At 46.3% G+C, this 23,942-nt stretch overlaps 1 protein-coding gene across 1 annotated transcript in view; it reads left to right on the forward strand.

The window, feature by feature from the left end:
- The first annotated feature begins 399 nt into the window (after positions 1–399).
- Positions 400–23,942, forward strand: part of ACER1 (alkaline ceramidase 1) — a 30,763-nt gene continuing 7,220 nt past the window's right edge. Inside the window, exon 1 of the mRNA XM_003938852.4 lies at positions 400–5,272. Within this exon, the coding sequence (XP_003938901.2) occupies positions 4,940–5,272 (333 nt within the window). The 5' untranslated portion in view covers positions 400–4,939. The remainder of the gene's footprint in view (positions 5,273–23,942) is intronic.

Below are 23,942 nucleotides of genomic sequence, written 5' to 3' on the forward strand. Positions count from 1 at the left end.
TGTATTGGGTGCGTATATATTTAGGATCTTTAACTCTTCTTGTTGTTGCATTGATCCTTTTATCATTATATAATGTCCTTTGCTTCTTTTGATCTTTGTTGCTTAATTGTAACTTCTGCTTTTTATTTATTTATTTTAGCTCTCTGGTTGGTTGGTAAATCCTTCTCCATCCCTTGTTTTGAGTCTTTGTGTATCCTTGAATGTGAGATGGGTCTGGATGCAGCATACTGATGGGTTTTAGTTTTTTATTCAAATTGCCTGTTTGTCTTTGGATTGGGGGATTTAGTCAAGTTAAATTTAGAATTAATAATAATATATGTGAGTTTAATACTGCCATTTAAGCCGGGCGCGGTGGCTCAAGCCTGTAATCCCAGCACTTTGGGAGGCCGAGGCGGGTGGATCACAAGGTCGAGAGATCGAGACCAACCTGGTCAACATGGTGAAACCCCATCTCTACTAAAAATACAAAACATTAGCTGGGCATTGTGGCACATGCCTCTAATCCCAGCTACTCAGGAGGCTGAGGCAGGAGAATTGCCTGAACCCAGGAGGCGGAGGTTGCGGTGAGCCGAGATGGTGCCATTGCACTCCAGCCTGGGTAACAAGAGCGAAACTCTGTCTCAAAAAAAAAAAAAAAAAAATACTGCCATTTAATATTAGCTGGCTATTTTGCCCATTAGTTGATGTAAATTCTTCATTATATTGATGCTCTTTTTGGTATTTTTTTTAGAAAGGCTGATACTGTTTGTTCCTTTCTATGTGTAGTGGTTCTTTCAGAAGCTCTTGTAAAGCAGGCCTGGTGGTGATGAAATCTCTGAGTGCTTGCTTATTCACAAAAAACTTTATTTTTCCTTCACTTATGAAGCTTAGTTTGGCTGGATGTGAAATTCTTGGTTGAAAGTTCTTTTCTTTAAGGATGTTGAATATTGGTCCCCACTCTCTTCTGGCTTGTAGGGTTTCTGCTGAGAGATCTGCTGTAAGTCTGATAGGCTTCCCTTTGTGGGTAACCTGAGCTTTCTCTCTGGCTGCCCTTGGTATTTTCTCCTTCATTTCAACCCTGGTGAATCTGACGATTATGTGCCTTGGAGTTGCTCTTCTTGAGGAATATCTCTGTGGTGTTCTCTGTATTACCTGGAGTTGAATATTATCCTGCCTTACTAGGTTGGGAAAATTTTCCTGAATAATGTCCTGAAGCATATTTTCCAGCTTGGATTCATTCTCTTGCTCACTTTCAGGTACACCTATCAAGCGTAGATTAGGTCTTTTCACATAGTCCCATATTTCTTGGAGACTTTGCTCATTCCTTTTTTTTCTTTTTTCTCTAATCTTGTCTTCTTGTTTTATTTCATTGAGTTGGTCTTCGACCTCTGATATCCTTTCTTCTGCTTGATCAATTCGGCTGTTAAAACTTGTGCATACTTCACGTAGTTCTCGTATTGTGTTTTTCAGCTCCATCAGTTCACTTATATGCCTCTCTAAATTGTGTATTCTTGTTAACATTTCGTCAAACGTTTTTTCAAAGTCCTTAGTTGCTTTAGATTGGGTTAGAACAAGTTCTTTTAATTCACAGAAGTTTCTCATTATCCACATTTTGAAGCCTGCTTCTGTAATTGGAACACACTCGTTCTCCATCAAGCCTTGTTTCGTTGCTGATGAGGAACTGGGATCCCCCGCTGAGGGAGAGGCTTTCTGATCTTGGGTATTCTCAGCCTTTTTTGGCTGTTTTCTTCCCTTCGTTGTAGATTTATCCATCTGTGGTCTTTATAATTACCGTCTTTGTAGTTGGGTTGCTGAGTGGACGTCCAACTTATTGATTCTCAGCGCCGAAATCTGAGCAACCCACTGTGCCGACTAAATCAGCGGCGTTAAGATTGATGGTGCTTTTCTGACTCTGCACCAAGAACCGACACTCTGGCAAAACTGCCTTGCCGGTCACAAGAGTCGCGTGGGCGACCCGTGGGGCTCCTCCACTGGGAATCTCCTGGTGCGTGAACAACAAGAATTCATGTGAAGGTGTGGCGTCCTCTCATTCTTTGCGCTTTCACTGGGAGCTACAATCCCGAGCTGCTAGTGATCAGCCATCTTGGATCTCTCCATTTCCTTCCTTTTTTAGGGCTGAATAATATTCCATGGTATAGACAATCCTCACACATTGTGTTTATCCATTCATGTATTAATTAAAAATCTAAATCAATCCCTTTAGAAAAAAGATTTTTAGGCCAGGCACGGTGGCTCACGCCTGTAATCTCAGTACATTGGGAGGCTGAGGCAGGCAGATCACAGGTCAGGAGTTCTAGATCACCCTGGGCAACATGGTGAAACCCCCATCTCTACTAAAAACACCAAAATTAGCTGGGCGTGGTGGTGGGCACCTGTAGTGCCAGCTGCTCGGGAGGCTGAAGCAGGAGAATCATTTGAACCCGGGAGGCGAAGGTTGCAGTGAGCTGAGATTGCGCCGTTGCACTCCAGCCTGGGCAACAGGGTGAGACTCTGTCTCAAAAAAAAAAAAAAAAAAAAAAAAAAAAAGAGATTTTTAGGCCAGGCACAGCGGCTCACACATGTAATTCTAGCACTCTGGGAGGCTGAGGTGGAAGGATTGCTTGAGCCCAGGAATTTGAGACCAGACTGGGAGACATAGCGGGAACTGGTCTACAAAAAATGGAAAAAATGGACCAGGCCTGTAGTCCCAGCTACTTGGGAGGGTGAGGTGTGAGGATAACTTGAACCAAGGAGGTTGAGGCTGCGGTGGCCTGTGTTTGCACCACTGTACTCCAGCCTGGCAACAGAGTGAGACCCTGTATGAATGAATGAATGAATGAATGAAAATTAGAATAATTATATACTTGCAGGAGCCTGCAATAATAGTATGCAACAATCCCAGGTAACCTTCACCCAGTTTCTCTCAGTGGTATATCTTATATAACTATATAGTTTCACAACCAGAAACATGACGTAAATATGATCTATAGACCATATTCAGATTTCAACAACTTTTCACATGCATTCATGTGTTAGGCAATTTTCTTTTCATTTTTTCAGAAAAATTGGAACAAATCTATTTAATAGTATCACATGTATAGACTTGTGCAACCACCACTACGATTGTAAAACTGAAGTAAACTTATTTTCACCAGCGCATGGTAGCTCATACCTGTTATCCCAGCAACTTGGGAGGCTAAGGTGAGAAGATTGCTTGACCCAGATGTTTGACACTGCTGTAAACTAGGATTGCACCACTGCACTCCAATCTAGGCCACTGAGCAAGACTCCATCTCTCTCTCTCGCTCTCACTTTCTCTCTCTTTATTTATTTTTTGAGACAGAGTCTTTCTCTGTTGCCCAGGCTGGAGTAAAGTGGCGTGATCTCAGCTCACTGCAACCTCCACCTCCCGGGTTCAAGTGATCCTTCAGCCTCAGCCTCCCAAGTAGCTGGGACTACAGGCACATGCCACCACGCCAAGCAAATTTTTATATTTTTAGTGGAGATGGGGTTTCACCATGTTGGCCAGGCTGGTCTCGATCTCTTGACCTCGTGATCTGCCCGCCTCAGCTTCACAAAGTGCTGGATTACAGGCATGAGCCACCGCATCTGCCTGTATATATTTTTAATATATAGAAAATATATTAAAAATATTATATATGTATAAAATATGTAATATTTATATGTTTAAATTTTATTTTATTTTTATTAATTCTTTTTGAGATAGCTTCACTCTTTTTGCCCAGGCTGGAGTGCAATGGTGGAATTATAAGCATGAGCCACTGCACTGGGCTAAGAAATTATCTTGTTTGTTTGTTTGTTTGTTTGTTTTGAGACAGAGTTTCGCTCTTGTTACCCAGGCTGGAGTGCAATGGCGCCATCTCGGCTCACCGCAACCTCCGCCTCCTGGGTTCAGGCAATTCTCCTGCCTCAGCCTCCTGAGTTGCTGGGATTACAGGCACACCCCACCATGCCCTGCTAATTTTTTGTATTTTTAGTAGAGACCAGGATGGTCTCGATCTCTTGCCCTCGTGATCCACCTGCCTCAGCCTCCCAAAGTGCTGGGATTACACGCTTGAGCCACTGCGCCTGGCCTGAAATTATTATCTTAAAAAGGAAACTTTGTAACCCCACTGTGCATGGAAAGTAGATATGGCCTACCATGAAGACAATCTTATTAAAAATGAATACAATGTGACCAAAGAATGTCACTAAATTCTAACTGAATACTGTTGGTTAAGGAAGGGCTTTTCTTTTTTTTTTTTTCAAAGTCATTAACTGTTAAGAGACATAGAATGTATTAGCACCGACTGAGCCTCTCTCCTCTAAGCACTGGAAATTGAAAAAGTAGATGACTTTCACACAGTTCAGTGATTTTTTCTTTCTTTTTTTGAGAATGAGTCTCGCTATGTCACCCAGGCTGGAGTACAGTGGCACCATCTCGGCTCACTGCAACCTTAGGTGAGTGGATCACCTAAGGTCAGGAGGAATTCCAGACCAGCCTGGTCAACATGGTGAAACCCCATATCTACTAAAAATACAAAATTAGCTGGGCGTGGTGGCGGGTGCCTGTAATCCCAGCTACTCGGGAGGTGGAGGCAGAGAATTACCTGAACCCAGGAGGCAAGATTGCTTGGAGTGAGCCGAGGTGGTGCCGCTGCACTCTAGCCTGGGTAAGAGAGCGAGACTCTGTCTCAAAAACAAAAACAAAACAAAACAAAAATGAGTCAGGTATGGTGGCAGCGTGTGCCTGTGGTCCCAGCTACATGGGAGGCTGAGGCAGGAGCGTCGCTTGAACACAGTCGTTTGAGGCTGCAGTGAGCTATGGTCACGCCACTGCACTCCAGCCTGAGCAGCAGAGCGAGACCCTGACTCTAACACATAAATAAGTACGTAAAAGATAAAGACAGTTCCCTCCACCCCCACCACCCCCACCGATTCTTATTCCTAGTGAGTCTGGATGGGAGGCCTCTTCCCTGCCCACCTCTGCCCTGTCTGGACAATGCCAGCCCCACGGCTTATCCCCAGGGCTGCTGTCACTGCACAGCCAGGCTGCCCTGGTGCCACTGAGGAGCGGCTCAGCAGGTTTTTCCTCTCAGCCTGCCTGTCCGCTCCCCCGCCTCACCAGGGCCCGGCCCTCCCAAGCTCGCCTTCTCCTCTCTGCTGTGCTCAGCCAGCTGGTGGCGGGCACCGAGACAAGATGCCCAGCATCTTTGCCTATCAGAGCTCTGAGTTGGACTGGTGTGAGACCAACTTCCAGTACTCGGAGCTGGTGGCTGAGTTCTACAACACGGTGAGCGTGAGGGTGGGTGGAAGACTCTTTCAAGATGCCGGTTCGAATCCTGGTTCCTCCCCGTTGATCCTTACTGGGGAATCTTGCTGGAGAGGCTCGCCCCTCTGAACCCTAGTCTTCTCATCTATTAGCCAAAGAATGTCAGCTCTCATTCATTTACTTGTCTTTACTTGATGCCAGGCTCTGCGGTAGGTGTTGGAGGTACATCGGTGGCCAGGAAAAGAACCGGTTTCTGCGTTCCCTAAGCTAACGCTGATGTAACTGCAGGCATTTCCAACGTGGGGTGATGGTGCTTTCATCGGGGGGCAGGGCGCAGAGGCAGCTGTGGTTTGGGGAGGCAGAGGAGGCCCCTGAGCTAGAGGGGGTGGGCCAATCAGGAAAGGCTTCCTGGAAGAGGTAAGTGTATCTGTCTTGTTCACAGCTGTACCCTCTGACCAATTTGTCCCGGTTTGCCTGGGACTGTTCTGGTTTCCGTATTTAAAAAGTTCCGGCCAGGCATGGTGGTTCACACTTGTAATCTCAGCAGTTTGGGAGGCCAACGTGGGTGCATCACTTGAGGTCAGGAGTTCAAGACCAGCCTGACCAAGGTGGTGAAACCCTGTGTATACTAAAAATAAAAAATTAGCCAGGCATGGTGGCGGGTGTCTGTAATCCCAGCTACTCGGGAGGCTGAGGAAGGAGAACTGCTTGAATTTGGGAGGCGGAGGTTTCAGTGAGCTGAGATCGTGCCACTGCATTCCAGCCTGGGCAAGAAGAGAGAAACTCTCAAAACAAAAGAAAGAAAAGTTCACCTCTTGGCCGGGTGCGGTGGCTCACGTGTGTAATCCTAGCACTTTGGGAGGCCAAGGTGGGCGGATTGCCTGAGCTCGGGAGTTCGAGGTCACCCTGGGCAACATGATGAAAGCCGGTCTCTACTATACAATTAGCTGGTGTGGTGTCGGGCATCTGTAGTCCAAGCTACTCAGGAGGCTGAGGTAGGAGAATCGTTTGAACACAGGAGGTGGAGGTGTAGTGAGCTGAGATCATACCACTACACTCCAGCCGGGGCGAAAAGATCGAGACTGTCTCAAAAAGAAAAAAAAAAAAGTCCCACCTCTTGGGAAACCCCTTGGTTCCAGGCATTCCAGGATGGTTTTTTTTTTTTTTCCTGTTAAAACACCACATGGGGTGCGAGTGCTGATACCTGTAATCCCAGCACTTTGGGAGGCTGAGGCAGGTGGATCACGAAGTCAAGAGATCGAGACCATCCTGGCCAACATGGCGAAACCCTGTCTCTACTAAAAATACAAAAATTAGCCAGGTGTGGTGGCAGGCACCTGTAATCCCAGCTACTTGGGAGGCTGAGGCAGGAGAATCACTTGAACCTGGGAGGTGGAGGCTGCAGTGAGCCGAGAGCATGACACTGCCTTCCAGCCTGTGTGACAGAGCAAGACTCCATCTCAAAAAAAAAAAAAAAAAAAAAAAAAGAGAAAGAAAAGAAAAAACACCACATGGAAGGCAGAGGCAGGAGGATCACTTGAGCCCAGGAGTTCCAGACCAGCCTGGGCAACATAGCAAGACCCTGTCTCTACAAAAATATTTTGGTTTTGTTTTTTGTTTTGAAATGGAGTCTCACTCTGTCACCCAGGCTGGAGTGCAGTGGTGCGATCTTGGCTCACTGCAACCTCCACCTCCTGGGTTCAAGTGATTCTCCTGCCTCAGCCTTCTGAGTAGCTGGGATTACAGGTGTGCACCACCATGCCTGGCTTTTTTTTTTTTTTTTTTTTTTTTTTTTTTTTTTTAGATGGGGTTTCAGGCCGGGCGCGGTGGCTCAAGCCTGTAATCCCAGCACTTTGGAAGGCCGAGGCGAGTGGATCAAGAGGTCGAGAGATCGAGACCATCCTGGTCAACATAGTGAAACTCCGTCTCTACTAAAAATACAAAAAACTAGCTGGGCGTGGTGGCGTGTGCCTGTAATCCCAGCTACTCAGGAGGCTGAGGCAGGAGAATTGCCTGAGCCCAGGAGGCGGAGGTTGCGGTGAGCCGAGATCGCGCCATTGCACTCCAGCCTGGGTAACAAGAGCGAAACTCCGTCTCAAAAAAAAAAAAAAAAAAAGATGGGGTTTCACCATCATGGCCAGGCTGGTCTTGAACTCCTGACCTCAGGTGATCCACCTACCTCAGCCTCCCAAAGTGCTAGGATTACAGGTGTGAGCCACCACACCCGACCTTAATTTTTGTATTTTTAATAGAGATGGGGTTTCACCATGTTGGTCAGGCTGGTCTTGAACTCCTGACCTTGTGATCTGCCTGCCTTGGCCTCCCAAAGTGCTGGGATTACAGGCATGAGCCACTGTGCCCTGCCTTACAAAAAGTTTTTTAGGCCTGGTGTGGTGGCTCATGCCTGTAATCCAAGCACTTTGGAGGTCAAGGCAGGCGGATCACCTGAGGTCAGGAGTTCAAGACCAGCCTGACCAACATGGTGAAACCCCATCTTTAAAAAAAAGGTTTTAAAAGAATTAGCTGGGTGAGGTAGTGCGTTCTTGTAGTTCCAGCTACTTGGGAGACTGAGGTGGGAGGATTGCTTGAGCCCAAGAAGTGGAGGCTGCAGTGAGCCAAGGTCACAATACTGTACTCTAGCCTGGGTGACAGAGGGAGACCGTCTAAAAAAAAAAAAAAAAGGATGCATGAATGATAATGGCATTTTTTATTATTATTTTTTTTAAAGACAGGGTTTTCACCATGTTGGTGAGGCTGTTCTTGAACTCCGGACCTCAGGTGATCGACCCACCTCAGCCTCCCAAAGAGCTAGGATTACAGGCGTGAGCCACCGCGCCTGGCTCCAGGAGACTTTTTTGGGAGGAGGGTTGGAGGCTCAGTTTCAGGGTGCTCAGGTTGCCCTGACCCTATTACCTTTGACCCTGTGGTTTCCCATAGCTGGGAGATGGGATTAGGAGACTCCGGGATCCACATGGTCTCACTGATTCTTGCTTTTCCTTGGCCAGAGATAATGGTTTCTGTCCTCAGTAGTTCCACCTTTAAAATGGGAGGGAGCTGAATGATTGATCCTCAGAGGCTGAGATGATGGGTAAGGGTTCTGGAGCCCTTCTCTCTGGAATCCCCAGCAGCCCCTGTGGTCCAGTGTTCTCTTTCCTTCCCATCCTCAGGTGAGCGCCCCCGCAGAACACATTGAAAGGCTGTGTTGTAGCTCTCCCTTTTAATCCTAGTACTTTGGAAGGTCGAGACAGGAGGATCACTTGAGGCCAGGAGTTTAAAACCAGCCTGGGCAATATAGCAAGACCCAGTCTCTAAACAAAATTTAAAAACTAGCTGTGAGCTGGGCGCTGCCGTCTTATGCCTGCAATCCCAGCACTTTGGGAGACCAAGGCAGGTAGATCATTTGAAGTTAGGAGTTCGAGACCAGCCTGGTCAACTTGGTGAAACCCCATCTCTACTAAAAATACAAAAATTAGCTGGGCGTGGTGGTGCACACCTATAATCCCTGCTACTTGGGAGTCTGAGGCACGAGAATCACTTGAACCTGGGAAGTGAAGGTTGCAATGAGCCGAGATCACGCCACTGTACTCCAGCCTGGGTGACAGAGTGAGACTTTGTCTCAAAAAATAAAAAAATAAAATAAAAATAAAAACTAGCGGGTAGGCTGAGGCAGGAGGATTGCTTGAGTCCAGGAGTTTGAAGCTGCAGTCATCTGTTACTGCACCACCGGACTCCAGCCTGGGCAACAGAGTGAGATCCTGTCTCTAAAAAATAAAAGGCACCTGGAAAGAACTGATGGAGGTGTGAGCTGAGCCCGAGTACAGCCATGTGTGTTCTTATGTCATGTAAAATTGTCCTCCACTGGATTCTACTGCAGCCTGTCCCCAAATAAAATAAATTGAGCCACCCGTAGCTACCTGATAAGGCTGCAGGTCTCACACTCCTCTGATCACAGCATCTATTAGGAAAGAGATTTTACATCATGATCACCCTGTACCTGCCTTTCCAGATGTGTATCATACAGAAACAAAAGTTGCACAAAACGAGACTTACCTTTCCCTGGTGCAAACACACTTGGAAACTTTCTATTCTATTCTGTCAAAAAATCTCTAAACAGGTCAGGGGGTAAGGAATAGAATGAGAGTTATGTGAGAAAGGGCTTCCCCAAGACTTTCTCCTCCAAAACATGTCTGAGTATCCCAAAGCTAATAAATCCCAAGCTAATAAATCATACACTTCAAAAGGGCAGGGTGGGTGGCTAATTTTTTCTTTCGTTTGTGTTTTGTTCTGTTTTTTGAGATGGAGTCTCACTCTATTGCACAGGCTGGAGTGCAGTGGCACAATTTCACTGCAACTTCCACCTCCTGGGTTCAAGTAATTCTCCTGCTTCAGCCTCCTGAGCAGCTGGGATTACAGGCACACACCACCATGCCCAGCTAATTTTTGTATTTTTAGTAGATTTCAGCATGTTGGCCAGGCGAATCTAGAATTCCTGACCTTGTGATCCACCTGCCTCAGCCTCCCAAAGTGTTGGGATTACAGGCGTGAACCACCATGCATGGCCCTTGTTTTTGTGGGTTTTTTTAGAGGCACAGTCTTAACTCTGTTGCCCAGTCTGGAGTGGTGCCATCATAGCTCACTGCAGTCTTGACCTCCTGGGCTAAGGTGGTCCTCCTGCCTCAGCCTTCAAAGTAGCTGGGACCACAGGTGCATACCATCAAAGTTAATTTTTAAATTTTTTATACAGATGGATGCTGGGTACAGTGGCTCACACCTGTAATCCCAGCACTTTGGGAGGCCGAGGTGGGCCGATCACTTGAGCTCAGGAGTTCAAGACCAGCCTGGGCAACATGGTGAAATCCCATCTCTATCAAAATTAAAAAAAAAAAATTAGCCAGGTATGGTGGCATGCACCTGTAGTCCCAGCTACTCAGGAGGCTGAGGCAGAATTGTTTGAACCCGGGAAGTGGAGGTTGCAGTGAGTGGAGATGGTGCCACTGCACTCCAATCTGTGCAACAGAGTGAGATCCTATCTTAAAAAAATTGTTTTGTATAGAGTTGGGGTCTTGCTGTTCTGCCCAGGCTGGGCTCAAGTAATCCTTGTCCCTTCACTTCCCAAAGTGATAGGATTACAGACATGAGCCACTGCACCCAGTGCCAACCTTTTCTGTACAGGGCTAGCTAGTAAATAGTTTTGGCTTTATGGGCCATCCAGACTCTGTCTCAACTATATAACGATGCCACTGTAGCTGGAAAGCAGCCACAGATAATAGAGAAATAAAGGAGTATGGCTGTATGCCAATAAATTTGAGAAGCAGTCTCGCTCTGTCACCAGGCTGGAGTGCAACGGCACAATCTCGGCTCACTGCAACCTCCACCTCCCAGGTTCAAGTGATTCTCCTGCCTCAGCCTCCCTAGTAGCTGGGACTACAGGTACACACCACCACTCCCAGCTAAGTTTTGTATTTTTAGTAAAGACAGGGTTTCACCATGTTGGTCAGGATGGTCTCAATCTTTTGGCCTTGTGATCCGCCTGTCTTGGCCTCTTAAAGTGCTGGGATTACAGGCGGAGCCACCATGCCCCAACAACCAATAAAAATTTTTTGATTGACACTGAAATGTACCTTTCATGTAACTTTCACAGGTCACAAAATAGTATCTTTTTAATTTTTCAGTCATTTGAAAATGTAAACATGATTCTTAGCTTGCAGGACACATGATAGAAGACAGTGGGCTGAACTTTACCCACAGGCAAAAAGCGTTTATTTCTTGTGTTCTTTTTTTTTTTTTTTTTTTTTTTTTTTTTTTGAGACAAAATCTTGCTCTGTCACCCAGGCTGGAGTGCAGTGGCACAATCTCGGCCCACTGCAACCTCCACCTCCCGGATTCAAGTTATTCTCCTGCCTCAGCCTCCAGAGTAGTTGAGATTACAGGCGCCTGCCACCATGCCCAGCTAATTTGTTGTATTTCTAGTAGAGATGGGGTTTCACCATGCTGGCCAAGCTGGTCTTGAACTCTTGACCTCAGGTGATCCACCTGCCTCGGCCCCTCAAAGTGCTCTGATTATAGGTGTCAGCCACTGCATCCTGCCAGGATTTTTTTTTTTTTATCAGAGATAATTTCCATAGACCACAAGGTTTATATATAAAGTCATCCATGAGTAATTTGTAATTGTAATAAATGAATGGAAACTATAATATTCTCACCCATGTGTATAGGGCTGGATATATGCTGGTGAATTAGCATGATCAAAAGTGAAATATAGGCTGGGTATGGTGGTTCATGCCTGTAATCCCAGCACTTTGGGAGGCTGAGGCAGGCAGATCAGCTGAGGTCAGGAGTTCGAGACCAGCCTGACTAACATAGTGAAACTCTGTCTCTACTAAAAATTAGCTGGGTGTGGTGGCAGGTGCCTGTAATCCCATCTACTCAGGAGACTGAGACAGGAGAATCACTTGAACCTGGGAGGCAGAGGTTGTAGTGGGCTAAGCTCGTGCCATTGCATTCCAGCCTGTGTGAAAGAGGGAGACTCTATCTAAAAAAAAAAGTAAATAAAAAGTGAAATATATGCTGGCAAAATAGTTAAATCAAAGAGGCCGCTGATCTAGGACTGTAAACAAAAGAAAATACGTGGCAGAAAAAATTTTAAAACCTATTTTCATTGATTTCATCATTATCTATTTTTTTTCTTTTTCTTTTTCTTTTCTTCTTATTTTTTTACAAGACGGGGTTTCACCATGTTGGTCAGGCTGGTCTTGAACTCCCAACCTCAGGTGATCCACCCGCCTTGGCCTCCAAAGTGCTTGGATTACAGGCGTGAGCCTCCACGCCTGGCCTCATTATCTACTTATGAGTCATGACTCACAGTTAGAATAAAACTTCTCTGAAAATGAATCTTTCTTGTCACCCAGGCTGGAACACAGTGGCGCAATCTCGGCTCACTGCAACCTCCACCTACCAGGTTCAAGAGATTCTCCTGCTTCAGCCTCCCGAGTAGCTGGGACTACAGGCGTGTACCATCATGCCCAGCTATTTTTTCTATTTTTGGCAGAGATGGGGTTTCATCATGTTGCCCAGGTTGCTCTCAAACTGCTGACCTCAGGTGATCTGCCTGCCTCAGCCTCCCAAAGTGCTAGGATTATAGGCGTGAGCCACCACACCCGGCCTGCTTTCTTGCTGCTCTGTAAGGATACAGAGCTCAGCCACTTGTGATCAGGGTCACACAAGCAGAAAACACCCAAAGACTCAACACGTAGGCATTGGGTTTTGAAAGATAAATAGGAGTTTGCCAAGTGGGGTAGGAGTTTGGGGAAGGAGAGCAGAAGAGGGGAAAAAGATGTGCTCAGTTCTGGAAGTTAAAGAGGAGCTGGTCAGATTGAGAAAGCAGAAAGTGTGTTACTCTGGCTAAAATGTGGCGAGAGGTGAAGACAATAATGGTTTGCATGCTTGGTTAGAATGTTGGAAATGTATCCTGTGTTCATTGATGGACTCATTCATTTATTCAACCAAAATGCTGTAAAACCACTTTTGCTGGATGATCCTGGGATTCCAGAGAGGCTCAGTGTCCCCAGGTTGTAAGAGATTCAGAATGAGAAACAGATTTCTTCAGCCCCGTGGTTAGCTTGAGGCAGAGAGAGGAAGGAGGTACCAGAAGTGGGGTGTCAGAGGGTTGGGGCATAAGGCCTCTGCTTGTTGAATGGGGAAAGAACATGAACAGTACTCTGGGGGCCAAGTGTGGTGGCTTGCACCTGTAATCCCAGCACCTTGGGAGGCCGAGGCAGAAGGATCACTTGAGCTCAGGAGTTTCAGACCAGCCTGGGCAGTATAGTGAGACCCCGTCTTTACAAAAAATTTTTTAAAAAATTGGCTGAGCATGGCAGTGCACAGTTGTGGTCCCAGCTATTCCAGAGGCTGAGGCAGAAGGATTGCTTGAGCCCAGGAGTTCAAGGCTGCAGTGAGCTATTGTTGCACCATTCCACACCAGCCTGAGTGACAGAACCAGACCCGGCCTCAAAACAAAACAAAACAAAACTCAACAACAACAACAACAACAAAAAAAAACAAACAATACCGTGGAAACCAAGTCTTAAAAGAAGGAGTAGATGTCCTCTAAGGCTCTGGATTTTGTTTGTTGGTTTTAGTGACAGGGTCTTGGTGTGTTGCCCAGGCTGGAGTACCGTAGTATGATTATAGCTCACTGCAGCCCTGAACCCCCAGGCTCCACCGATCCTCCAAGGCTTTGGAGGCAAAGGGAATAGCATATGTAAAGGTCTTTTTTGTTGTCATTGCTGGTGGTGTTTTGAGGCAGAATCTGGCTCTGTCGCTCAGGCTGTAGTGCAGTAGCACAATCTCAGCTCACTGCAACCTCTATCTTTCAGGTCAAGCAATTCTCCTGCCTCAGCCTCCCCAGTAGCACCCACCACCATGGCTGGCTAATTTTTTCTTTCTTTTCTTTTCTTTTCTTTTTTTTTTTTTTTTTTTTTTTTTTTTTTTGTGACGGAGTCTCTCTGTGGCTAGGCTGGAGTGCAGTAGTGCAATCTTGGTTCACTGCAACTTCCACCTCCCAGGTTCAGGCGATTCTCCTGCCTCAGCCTCCTCAATAGCTGGGACTACAGGTGTGCGCCACCATGCCCAGCTAACTTTTATATTTTTAGTAGAGACAGGGTTTCACTGTGTTGGCCAGGAAGGTCTCTATCTCTTGACCTTATGATCCGCCTGTCTCAGCCTCCCAAAGTGCTGGGATGTCAGGCGTGAGCCGCCACGCCCAGCTAATTCGTTTTCTATTTTTAATAGAGATGGGGTTTTACCATGTTGATCAGGCTGGTCTCGAACTCCTGACCTCGAGTGATCCACCCACCTCAGCCTCCCAAAGTGCTGGGATGTCAGGTGTGAGCCGCCGTGACCGGCCGAGGTCTTGAGGTGGAACAGCACAGCCTGGAAGGAAGTAGTGAGTGGCCCGAAGTGGAGCCCAGGCTGTTGGTTGGGGAGAGACTGAGGGTGAAAGGACTGGAGAGGTTTCCAGGGGCCAAATGGGGAATGTCAGGCTGAGGACTGTGTGCCTGTCCTGAGAGCCTTGGGGAGCCATGGGTAGTTTTTTTTTTTTTTTTTTTGGAAACAGAGTCTCGCTCTGTTGCCAGGCTGGAGTGCAGTGGTATGACCTCAGCTCACTGCAACCTCCGTGTCCTGCATTCAAGTGATTCTCCTGCTTCAGCCTCCCGAGTATCTGGGACTACAGGCACCCACCACCATGCCCAGCTAATTTTTGTATTTTTAGTAAAGACGGGGTTTTACCATGTTGACAGAATAGTCTTGATCTCTTGACCAAGGGATCCACAGGCCTCAGCCTCTCAAAGTGCTGGGATTACAGCTGTTAGCCGCTGCACCCTGCCTCATGGGTGACTTTTGAACAGAGGAGAGTCCTGATGTGGGGTTGGCTGGGCACCTGGTGGCATTTGGAAAATGGGCAGAGAGCAAGGCAAGGATCATCCAACCAGAACAGAGGTTAGTGGTGTGGGAGGAGTGGCTTGAATAGGGAAGCGGAAGAGGTCCCGGTGTGGGCTTCCTCAGATTGCTCCTGCTTGCATTGGTCCGGTGGCTTCCAGGTACAGCCTTCTTCTGGGTCAATGACAACTTAAGAGAGTCTCTCTTTGTTTTTTGAGATGGAGTTTTGCTCTTGTTGCCCAGGCTGGGGTGCAACGGCGCGATCTTGGCTTACTGCAACCTCCGCCTCATGGGGTCAAGAGATCTTCCTGCCTCAGCCTCCCCAGTAGCTGGGATTACAGGCATGCGTCACCATGCCCGGCTAATTTTGTGTTTTTGTTTGTTTTTTTGAGACAGAGTCTCGCTTTGTCGCCCAGGCTGGAGTGCAGAGGCATGATCTTGGCTCACTGCAACACCTGCCTCCTGGGTTCAAGTGATTCTCCTGCCTCAGCCTCCCAAGTAGCTGATTACAGGTGCCTGCCACCACACCCAGCTAATTTTTATATTTTTAGTAGGGAGAAGGTTTCACCATGTTGGCTAGGATGATCTCGATCTCTTGACTTTGTGATCCACCTGTCTCGGCCTCCCAAAGTGTTGAGATTACAGGCATGAGTCACCGTGCCCAGCCTGTATTTTTTTTCTTTTTAGTAGAGACAAGGTTACTCCATGTTGGTCAGGCTGGTCTTGAACTCCCAACCTCAGGTGATCTGCACACTTTGGCCTCCCAAAGCGCTGGGATTACAGGCATGAGCCACCTCACCCAGCTGAGAGTTTCAAATGGTACAGGTAGAAGTTTCAAGTCCCCCATATCCTGGAGGGAGTGAGTTATGATCACAGCATTGCACTCCAGCCTGGGGAACAGAGTGAGACCCTTCCTCTAAAAAACAAAAATTAAAAAGAGGCTAGGTGCCGTGGCTCATGCCTGTGATCCCAGCACTTTGGGAGGCTGAGGCGGGCAGATCACTTGAGCTCAGGAGTTCCAGACCTACCTGGCCAACATGGTGAAACCCCCTCTCTACAAAAAATATAAAAATTAGCCAGGCATGGTGGCTCATCCCTATTATCCCAGCTATTTGTGAGGCTGAGGCAGGAGAATCGCTTGAACCCAGGAGGTAGAGGTGGCAGTGAGCCGAGATCGCACCACAGCACTCCAGCCTGGGTGACACAGCGAGACTTGGTCTCAAAAAATATAAAATAGAAAGAGAAAAATGAAGAGATCAGAGTAGGGAGGGGGCGGAGGCGGTAGTCTAGGTGGTCTGCAGTGCCTTCATCTCCAACACTCTCCACACCTCCTCTCCTGAATCTCCTTGAGGCTGGCCTCTGCAGTGAGGTTCCAGCCCCAGCCCCTCCCTGAATGCTGTGTGACCCAGGAAGAGACCTGGCCCTCTCTGAGCCCTGAGCTGCATGCAATGGGCAGGTCTCATGAGCTCTAAATTACAAGTATGGATGTGAGATCCCTCTTCTGCTGCCCTTCTCGTCAATATCCACAGCAAAAGCAATGAATTACTGAGTGCCTCTGGTGTGCTGGGCTCTACCAAAAGCAAGATGGGAAGACAGGAAAATGCTTCTCTGTCTTAGTCCGTTTTCACGCTGCTAATAAAGACATGCCCTTATGTCTGGGCAATTTGCAAAAGAAAAAAAGAGACTGAGCAATTTACAAAAGAAAGGTTTAATGGACTTACAGTTCCACATGGCTGGGGAGACCTCACAGGCACGGTGGAAGGCAGGGAGGAGCAAGTCACGTCTTACGTGGGTGGCAGCAGGCAAGGAGAGAGAGTACTTGTGCCGGCAGACTCCCGTTTTTCTTTTTCTTTTATTTATGTTACTTTCTTGATACAGAAGCTCTCTCTGTCCCGAGGCTGGAGTGCAATGGTGTGATCTTGGCTCACCACAACCTTCGCCTTCTAGGTTCAAGCGATTCTCCTGCCTTAGCTTCCTGAGTAGCTGGGATTATAGGCATGCACCACCACGCCAGGCTGATTTTTGCATTTTTAGTAGAGACGGGGGTTTCACCATGTTGGTCAGGCTGGTCTTGAACTCCTGACCTCATGATTCGCCCACCTTAGCCTCCCAGAGTGCTGGGATTACAGGCATGAGCCACCATGCCTGGCTGAAACTCCTGTTTTTAAGACCATGAGATCTCACGAGACTTCATTTGCTATCAGGAGAACAGAGCAGGAACGACCCACCCCCATAATTCATTCACCTTCCTCCAGGTCCCTTCCACAACATGTGGGAACTGTGAGAGTTACAATTCGAGGTGACATTTGGGTGGGACACAGCCAGACCATATCATTTTCCAAAGAAGAGTCTTTTACTTTCTTGCTGCTCTGTTTGCAACGAGCTGAGTCTGGGTTTGAGGACACAGAGCCCAGACACTCTTGGTTGGGGCTATAGCAGAAGAAAACACCCAAGGACTCAACCTAGGTGTTGGGAAACTTCATTGAAAAAGCAGCCAGGGTTGGGTTTTGAAAGATGAATAGGAGTTTGCCAAGTGGGGTAGGAGTTCAGGGAAGGAGAGCAGAAGAGAAGAAAAGGATGTACTCAAGTCTTGGAAGTCAAACAGGAGCTGCTACACATTTCTGCTATGTATTTTGTCTTTCATCTATATCCTTAGAGCAAAAGCATCCTTTTAGATAGCTGCGTAGTATTTCACTAGAATGTATTCAGCCCCATGCACATAGGTGACAATGTTACAGTTTATTTTTATCTCTCTCCGTTTTTTTTTTTTTTTTTTTTTTTGAGACGGAGTTTCGCTCTTGTTACCCAGGCTGGAGTGCAAAGGCGTGATCTCGGCTCACTGCAACCTCCGCCTCCTGGGTTCAGGCAATTCTCCTGCCTCAGCCTCCTGAGTAGCTGGGATTACAGGCACGTGCCACCATGCCCAGCTAATTTTTATTTTTATTTTTTAGTGGAGACAGGGTTTCACCATGTTGACCAGGATGGTCTCGATCTCTTGACCTCGTGATCCCCCCACCTCGGCCTCCCAAAGTGTTGGGATTACAGGCGTGAGCCACTGCACCCGGCCTTTTTTTTTTTTTTCTTTTTTTGAGATGGAGTCTCACTCTGTCATCCAGGCTGGAGTGCAGTGGTGTGATCTCAGCTCACTGCAACCTCTGTCTCCCAGGTTCAAGTGACTCTCCTGCCTCAGTCTCCTGAGTAGCTGGGACTACAGGCAGGTGCCACCATACCCAATAATTTTTGTATTTTTAGGAGAGATGGGGTTTCACCATGTTGGCCAGGATGGTCGGGATCTCTTGGTCTCATGATCCACCCGCCTCGGCCTCTCAAGGTGCTGGGATCACAGGCATGAGCCACCACACTCGGCAACAATGTTACAGTTTCTATTTTATTTATTCATTTTTATTGCAATTACAAGTGACTTAGGGATGACTTTGTATATAAATCCTGTTGTCTCAGAGAGGGCGGATGCCAGAAGTTGAATAATTACATGCATGAAACCAGTAATGTAGCCCATGACACCCCCAGGCGGGATACGTTCCTCTGGAACTCCTTTCTCCTTTGAAGAAAACACGTGTTGGTGATCCATTCTCCGAAGGCCTCCTGGGGCTGATGGAGGGGTTTGAGTTGACGGGACAACAATTTCTTCTTCATTCAACAAGAATTGAGGGAGCATGAGACTCTGTTCTAGGCTCTGAGGACACAGCAGTGATCCAAGCACACAAATCTCCCTGCCCTACAAGATGCCAATGGTAGGATGTGCTAAGGAAGAAACACTCATGCATTCATCCTCTTTTTAAAAAAATGTATTTGGGCTGGATGCGGTGGCTCATGCCTGTTAATTCTAACACTTTGGGAGGCTGAGGCAGGTGAATCATTTGAGGCCAGGAGTTCAAGACCAGTCTTGCCAATATGGCAAAACCTCATCTCTACTAAAAATACAAAAAGATTAGGCGCCATGGTGGCATGCACTTGTAATCCCAGCTACTCAGGTGGCTGAGGCAGGAGAATCATTTGAACCCGGCGGAGGCTGCAGTGAGCCGAGATCATGCCACTGCACTCCAGTCTGGGTCACAAAGCGGGACTCTGTTTCAAAAAATAAAATTCAAAATTTTAAATGTATTTTTTTAAAAGATAAGGTCTCACTCTGTCACCCAGGCTCGAGTGCAGTGGCACGATCATAGCTGGCTGCTGCCTCAACCTCTCAGCCTCAGCCTCCCAAGTAGCTGGGACTGCAAATGTGCACCACCACACCCAGCTATTTTTTTTTTTTTTTTTTTTTTTTACAAATGGGGTCTTGCTATGTTGCCCAGGCTGATCTTGAACTCCTGGGCTTAAGTGATCCTCCCACCTTGGCCTCCAATATCCCTGGATTACAGGAATGAGCCACCACTCCCATTATCCATTTGTCCTTTTATTCGACAAATATCTCCTGAGCATCTGTCCAAACAGGGCAACTGCAGAGTACGAACACACAGGACCATGAAGGAGATAAGACAGACACTGAACAACCCAGCTGTCCATCAACAGATGCATGAATAAGCACATTGTGGCCCATCTACACAATGGAATATTATTGGGAAATTCAAACACAAGCTACAACATGGATGAACCTTAAAAACTTGATGCTCAGTGAATCACAACAGACCACACATTGTAGGATACCTTTTATAGAAAGTGTCCAGAACAGGCACCTTTCTAAAGAGAAAGCAGATTCGTGGTCACCAGTGTCTGGGGGAAGATGAAGGATTGTGGTGTGATGGCCAGTGAGGACGGTGATTCTTTTTGAGATAATGAAAATATTCTGGGCTGGGCACAGTGGCTCACGCCTATAATCCCAGCACTTTGGGAAGCTGAGGTGGGTGGATCACCTGAGGTCAGGAGTTCAAGACCAGTCTGACCAACGTGGGGAAACCCCGTCTCTACTGAAAATGCAAGAATTAGCCCGGCATGGTGGTACACATCTGTAATCCCAGCCACTTGGCAGGCTGAGGCAAGAGAATCGTTTGAACCCGGGAGGCGGACGTTGTAGTGAGCCGAGATTGAGCCACTGCACTCCATCCTGGGTGGCAGAGTGAGACTCGGTCTCAAACAAAAGAAAAGAAAAAAAGAAAATTTTGTAGAATTAGATGTTGCACACGTTATGAATATACTAAAATCCACTGAATTGCATAGTTTAATAGAACGAATTTTATAGTACGTGATTTATGTCTCAATTTTAAAAATAGGGATGTTAAAAAAAAAACAGCCCACAGCTCTTGGCACACCCTAAGTACTAAATACATTGTGGCTATTATTATTATAATACAGCACCCAGAGACATGAAAGTGACATTCGTTCCTTTTATTAGGTATTTATTCATTTCATTGAATAATTAGCACTGACTGTAATCCTCATAAAATCCTGTGAAATAGGTACAATTGTTCTCCCCATTTTACAGATGGGGAAATAAAGGCTCAAAGAAGGTATGTTTCTTTCTCAGGGCCTCACAGTATGTAAATTACAATTGCACAAAAGTTGCAGCTTCTCAAAGAGCCTGGTCCTAAATTCTCTTCCTTATCTACAGTGCTATGAGACCACTTAACTACTGGGCGATTAAGAATTAGGCTGGATGCCGTGCAGAAGCTGTGGAGTTTGATTAGTCTCATTTGTCTATTTTGGCTTTTGTTGCCATTGCTTTTGGTGTTTTAGTCATGAAGTCCTTGCCTACGCCTATGTCCTGGATGGTTTTGCCTAGATTTTCTTCTAGGGTTTTTATGGTGTTAGGTCTTATGTTTAAGTCGTTAATCCATCTGGAGTTAATTTTAGTGTAAGGTGTCAGGAAGGGGTCCAGTTTCTGCTTTCTGCACATGGCTAGCCAGTTTTCCCAACACCATTTATTAAACAGGGAATCTTTTCCCCATTGCTTGTTTTTGTCAGGTTTGTCAAAGATCAGATGGTTGTAGATATGTTGTGTTGCCTCCGAGGCCTCTGTTCTGTTCCATTGGTCTATATCTCTGTTTTGGTACCAGTACCATGCTGTTTTGATTACTGTAGCCTTGTAGTATAGTTTGAAGTCCGGTAGTGTGATGCCTCCAGCTTTGTTCTTTTTGCTTAGAATTGACTTGGCTATGCGGGCTCTCTTTTGGTTCCATATGAAATTTAAGGTATTTTTTTTCCCAGTTCTGTGAAGAAGGTCATTGGTAGCTTGATGGGGATAGTGTTGAATCTGTAAATTACTTTGGGAAGTATGGCCATTTTCACAATATTGATTCTTCCTAACCATGAACATGGAATGTTTCTCCATCTGTTTGTGTCCTCTCTTATTTCACTGAGCAGTGGCTTGTAGTTCTCTTTGAAGAGGTCCTTTACGTTCCTTGTTAGTTGTATTTCTAGGTATTTTATTCTCTTTGTAGCAATTGTGAATGGCAGTTGGTTCTTGATTTGGCTCTCTTTAAGTCTGTTATTGGTGTACAGGAATGCTTGTGATTTTTGCACATTGATTTTGTATCCTGAGACTTTGCTGAAGTTGCTTATCAGTTTCAGGAGATTTGGGGCTGAGACGATGGGGTCTGCTAGATATACAATCATGTCATCTGCAAATAGAGACAATTTGATTTCCTCCTTTCCTATTTGAATACCCTTTATTTCTTTTTCTTGCCTGATTGCTCTGGCTAGAACTTCCAGTACTATATTGAATAGGAGTGGTGAGAGAGGGCATCTTTGTCTAGTGCCAGATTCCAAAGTGAATGCTTCCAGTTTTTGCCCATTCAGTATGGTATTGGCTGTTCGTTTGTCATAAATAGCTTTTATTGTTTTGAGATACGTTTCGTCAATACCTAGTTTATTGAGGGTTTTTAGCATAAAGGCTGTTGAATTTTGTCAAAGGCCTTCTCTGCATCAGTTGAGATAATCATGTGGTTTTCAAAAGAAACAGTCATTAGAGTGAATCAGCAACCAACAGAATGGGGAAAAAATGTCTGCAGTTTACGCATCTGACAAAGGGATGATATCCAGAATTTACAAAGAACTGGAACAGATTTACGAGAAAAAAACAAGCACATTCAAAAGTGGGAAAAGGATATGAACAGATGCTTTACTAAAGAAGACATACATGAGGCCAACAAACATATGAAAAAATGCTCATCATCACTGGTCATCAGAGAAATGCAAATCAAAACTACATTGAGATACCATCTCATGCCTGTCAGAATGGCGATCATTAAAAAATCTGGAGACAACAGATGCTGGAGAGGATGTGGAGAAATAGGAACACTTTTACACTGTTGGTGGGAGTGCAAATTAGTTCAACCATTGTGGAAGACAGTGTGGTGATTCCTCAAGGACCTAGAAATAGAAATTCCATTTGACCTAGCAATCCCATTACTGGGTATATATCCAAAGGATTATAAATCGTTCCACCATAAGGACACATGCACACGAATGTTCATTGCAGCACAGTTTACAATAGCAAAGATCTGGAACCAACCCAAATGCCCATCGATGATAGACTGAACAGCGAAAATGTGGCACATATACACCATGGAATATTATACAGCCATCAAAAACGATGAGTTCATGTTCTTTGCAGGGACATGGATGAACCTGGAAACCATAATTCTCAGCAAACTGACACAAGAGCAGAAAATCAAACACCACATGTTCTCACTCATAGGCAGGTGTTGAACAATGAGAACACATGGACACAGGGAGGGGAGCACCACACACTGGGATCTGTTGGGGGGAAATAGGGGAAGGACAGTGGGGGGTGGGGAGTTGGGGAGAGAGAGCATGGGGAGAAATGCCAGATACAGGTGAAGGGGAGGAAGGCAGCAAATCACACTGCCACGTGTGTACCTATGCAACAATCTTGCATGTTCTTCACATGTAACCCAAAACCTAAAATAAAATAAAATAAAATAAGAATTAGGCTGGATGTCGTGGCTCACGTCTGTAATCCCAGCACTTTGGGAGGCCGAGGTGGGCGGCTTGCCTGAGGTCAGGAGTTCGAGACCAGCCTGGTCAACATGGTGAAACTCCATCTCTGCTAAAAATAGAGATTGGGATTTCACCGTGTTTCCCAGGTTGGTCTAGAACTCCTGAGCTCAGGCAACCCACCCACCTCAGCTTCCCAAAGTGCTAGGATTGCAGGTTTGATCCACCACACCCAGCCAACTTTTGTATTTTTAGTAGAGATGGAGTTTCACTGTGTTGGCTGAGCTGGTCTTCTGACCTCAGGTGATCCACCTGCCTCGGCCCCCAAAGCGCTGGGATTATAGCCACCATGCCCGGCCATCACCTGAAGTTTCATTCACTCATGTGTCTGGTGATTGTGTGGGGAGGAATCCAACTACTGGAGCTCTTCTGGTGTCTCTATCTCCCTGTGGCCTCTACACATGGTTTCTCCAACATGGTGGCTTCAAGCATAGCCAGTCTTCTTGCGTGGTGGCCTAGGGTCCCAACGTCTTGTGCTACGAGACAGAGAAAGGTGGAAGCCACAGTTCCTTTTATGACCTAACCTCAGAAGTCACACGGTATCATTTCTACTTCGTGCTGTTTGTCAAAAGGGTATTGTATCATCTTTCCTTGTCTGCAAGGGCAAGGTCAACTCATGACTTTCACGTCCACATTTCAGCCCACAGGAAGAGGAAAGGGAGCAAGCTTTCCTTCAGTGGTTTCTGAAAGGACTGACCTGGAAGTAGTAGATGTCATTTACATTCTTATCTCATTGGCCAGAGCAGGTCACAAGGCCACAATGAGTTGCAATGAAGGCTGGGAAATGTAGTCTTTCATTGGGTAAGCTGTGTGCCCAGCTCAAACTTGGGAGATAGTATTTCTACAGGAAAAGGGGCTGGGCCCAGTGGTTCATACCTGTAATCTCAACACTGGGAGGCCATGGTGGGAGGATTGATTGAGACCAGGAGTTTGAGACCAGCCTGGGCAACATAGTGAGACCCCCTTCTCTAAGAAAAATAAATTTTAAAAAAATTAGCCAGGTGGGGTGGTGGGTGTCTGTAGTGCCAGCTACTCAGGAGGCTGAGGCAGAAGGATCCTCTGGGCTCAGCTATTTGAGGCTGCAATAAGCTTTGATCACACCACTGCACTCCAGCCTGGCAGCAGAGCAAGCCCCTGCCTCTAAAATAAATAAACACAAGAAACAAAAGAGAAGAAAGAGAATATATATGGAAGTTTAGTGGATAGTCTTTGCCACACTCATTGAATGAATGAATGAACCAATAACGGATTAAGTAATTGATCTATGGCCAACCATAGA

Source organism: Saimiri boliviensis, chromosome 14, assembly GCF_048565385.1.
Source record: "Saimiri boliviensis isolate mSaiBol1 chromosome 14, mSaiBol1.pri, whole genome shotgun sequence".
Taxonomy (NCBI): Eukaryota; Metazoa; Chordata; class Mammalia; order Primates; family Cebidae; genus Saimiri; species Saimiri boliviensis.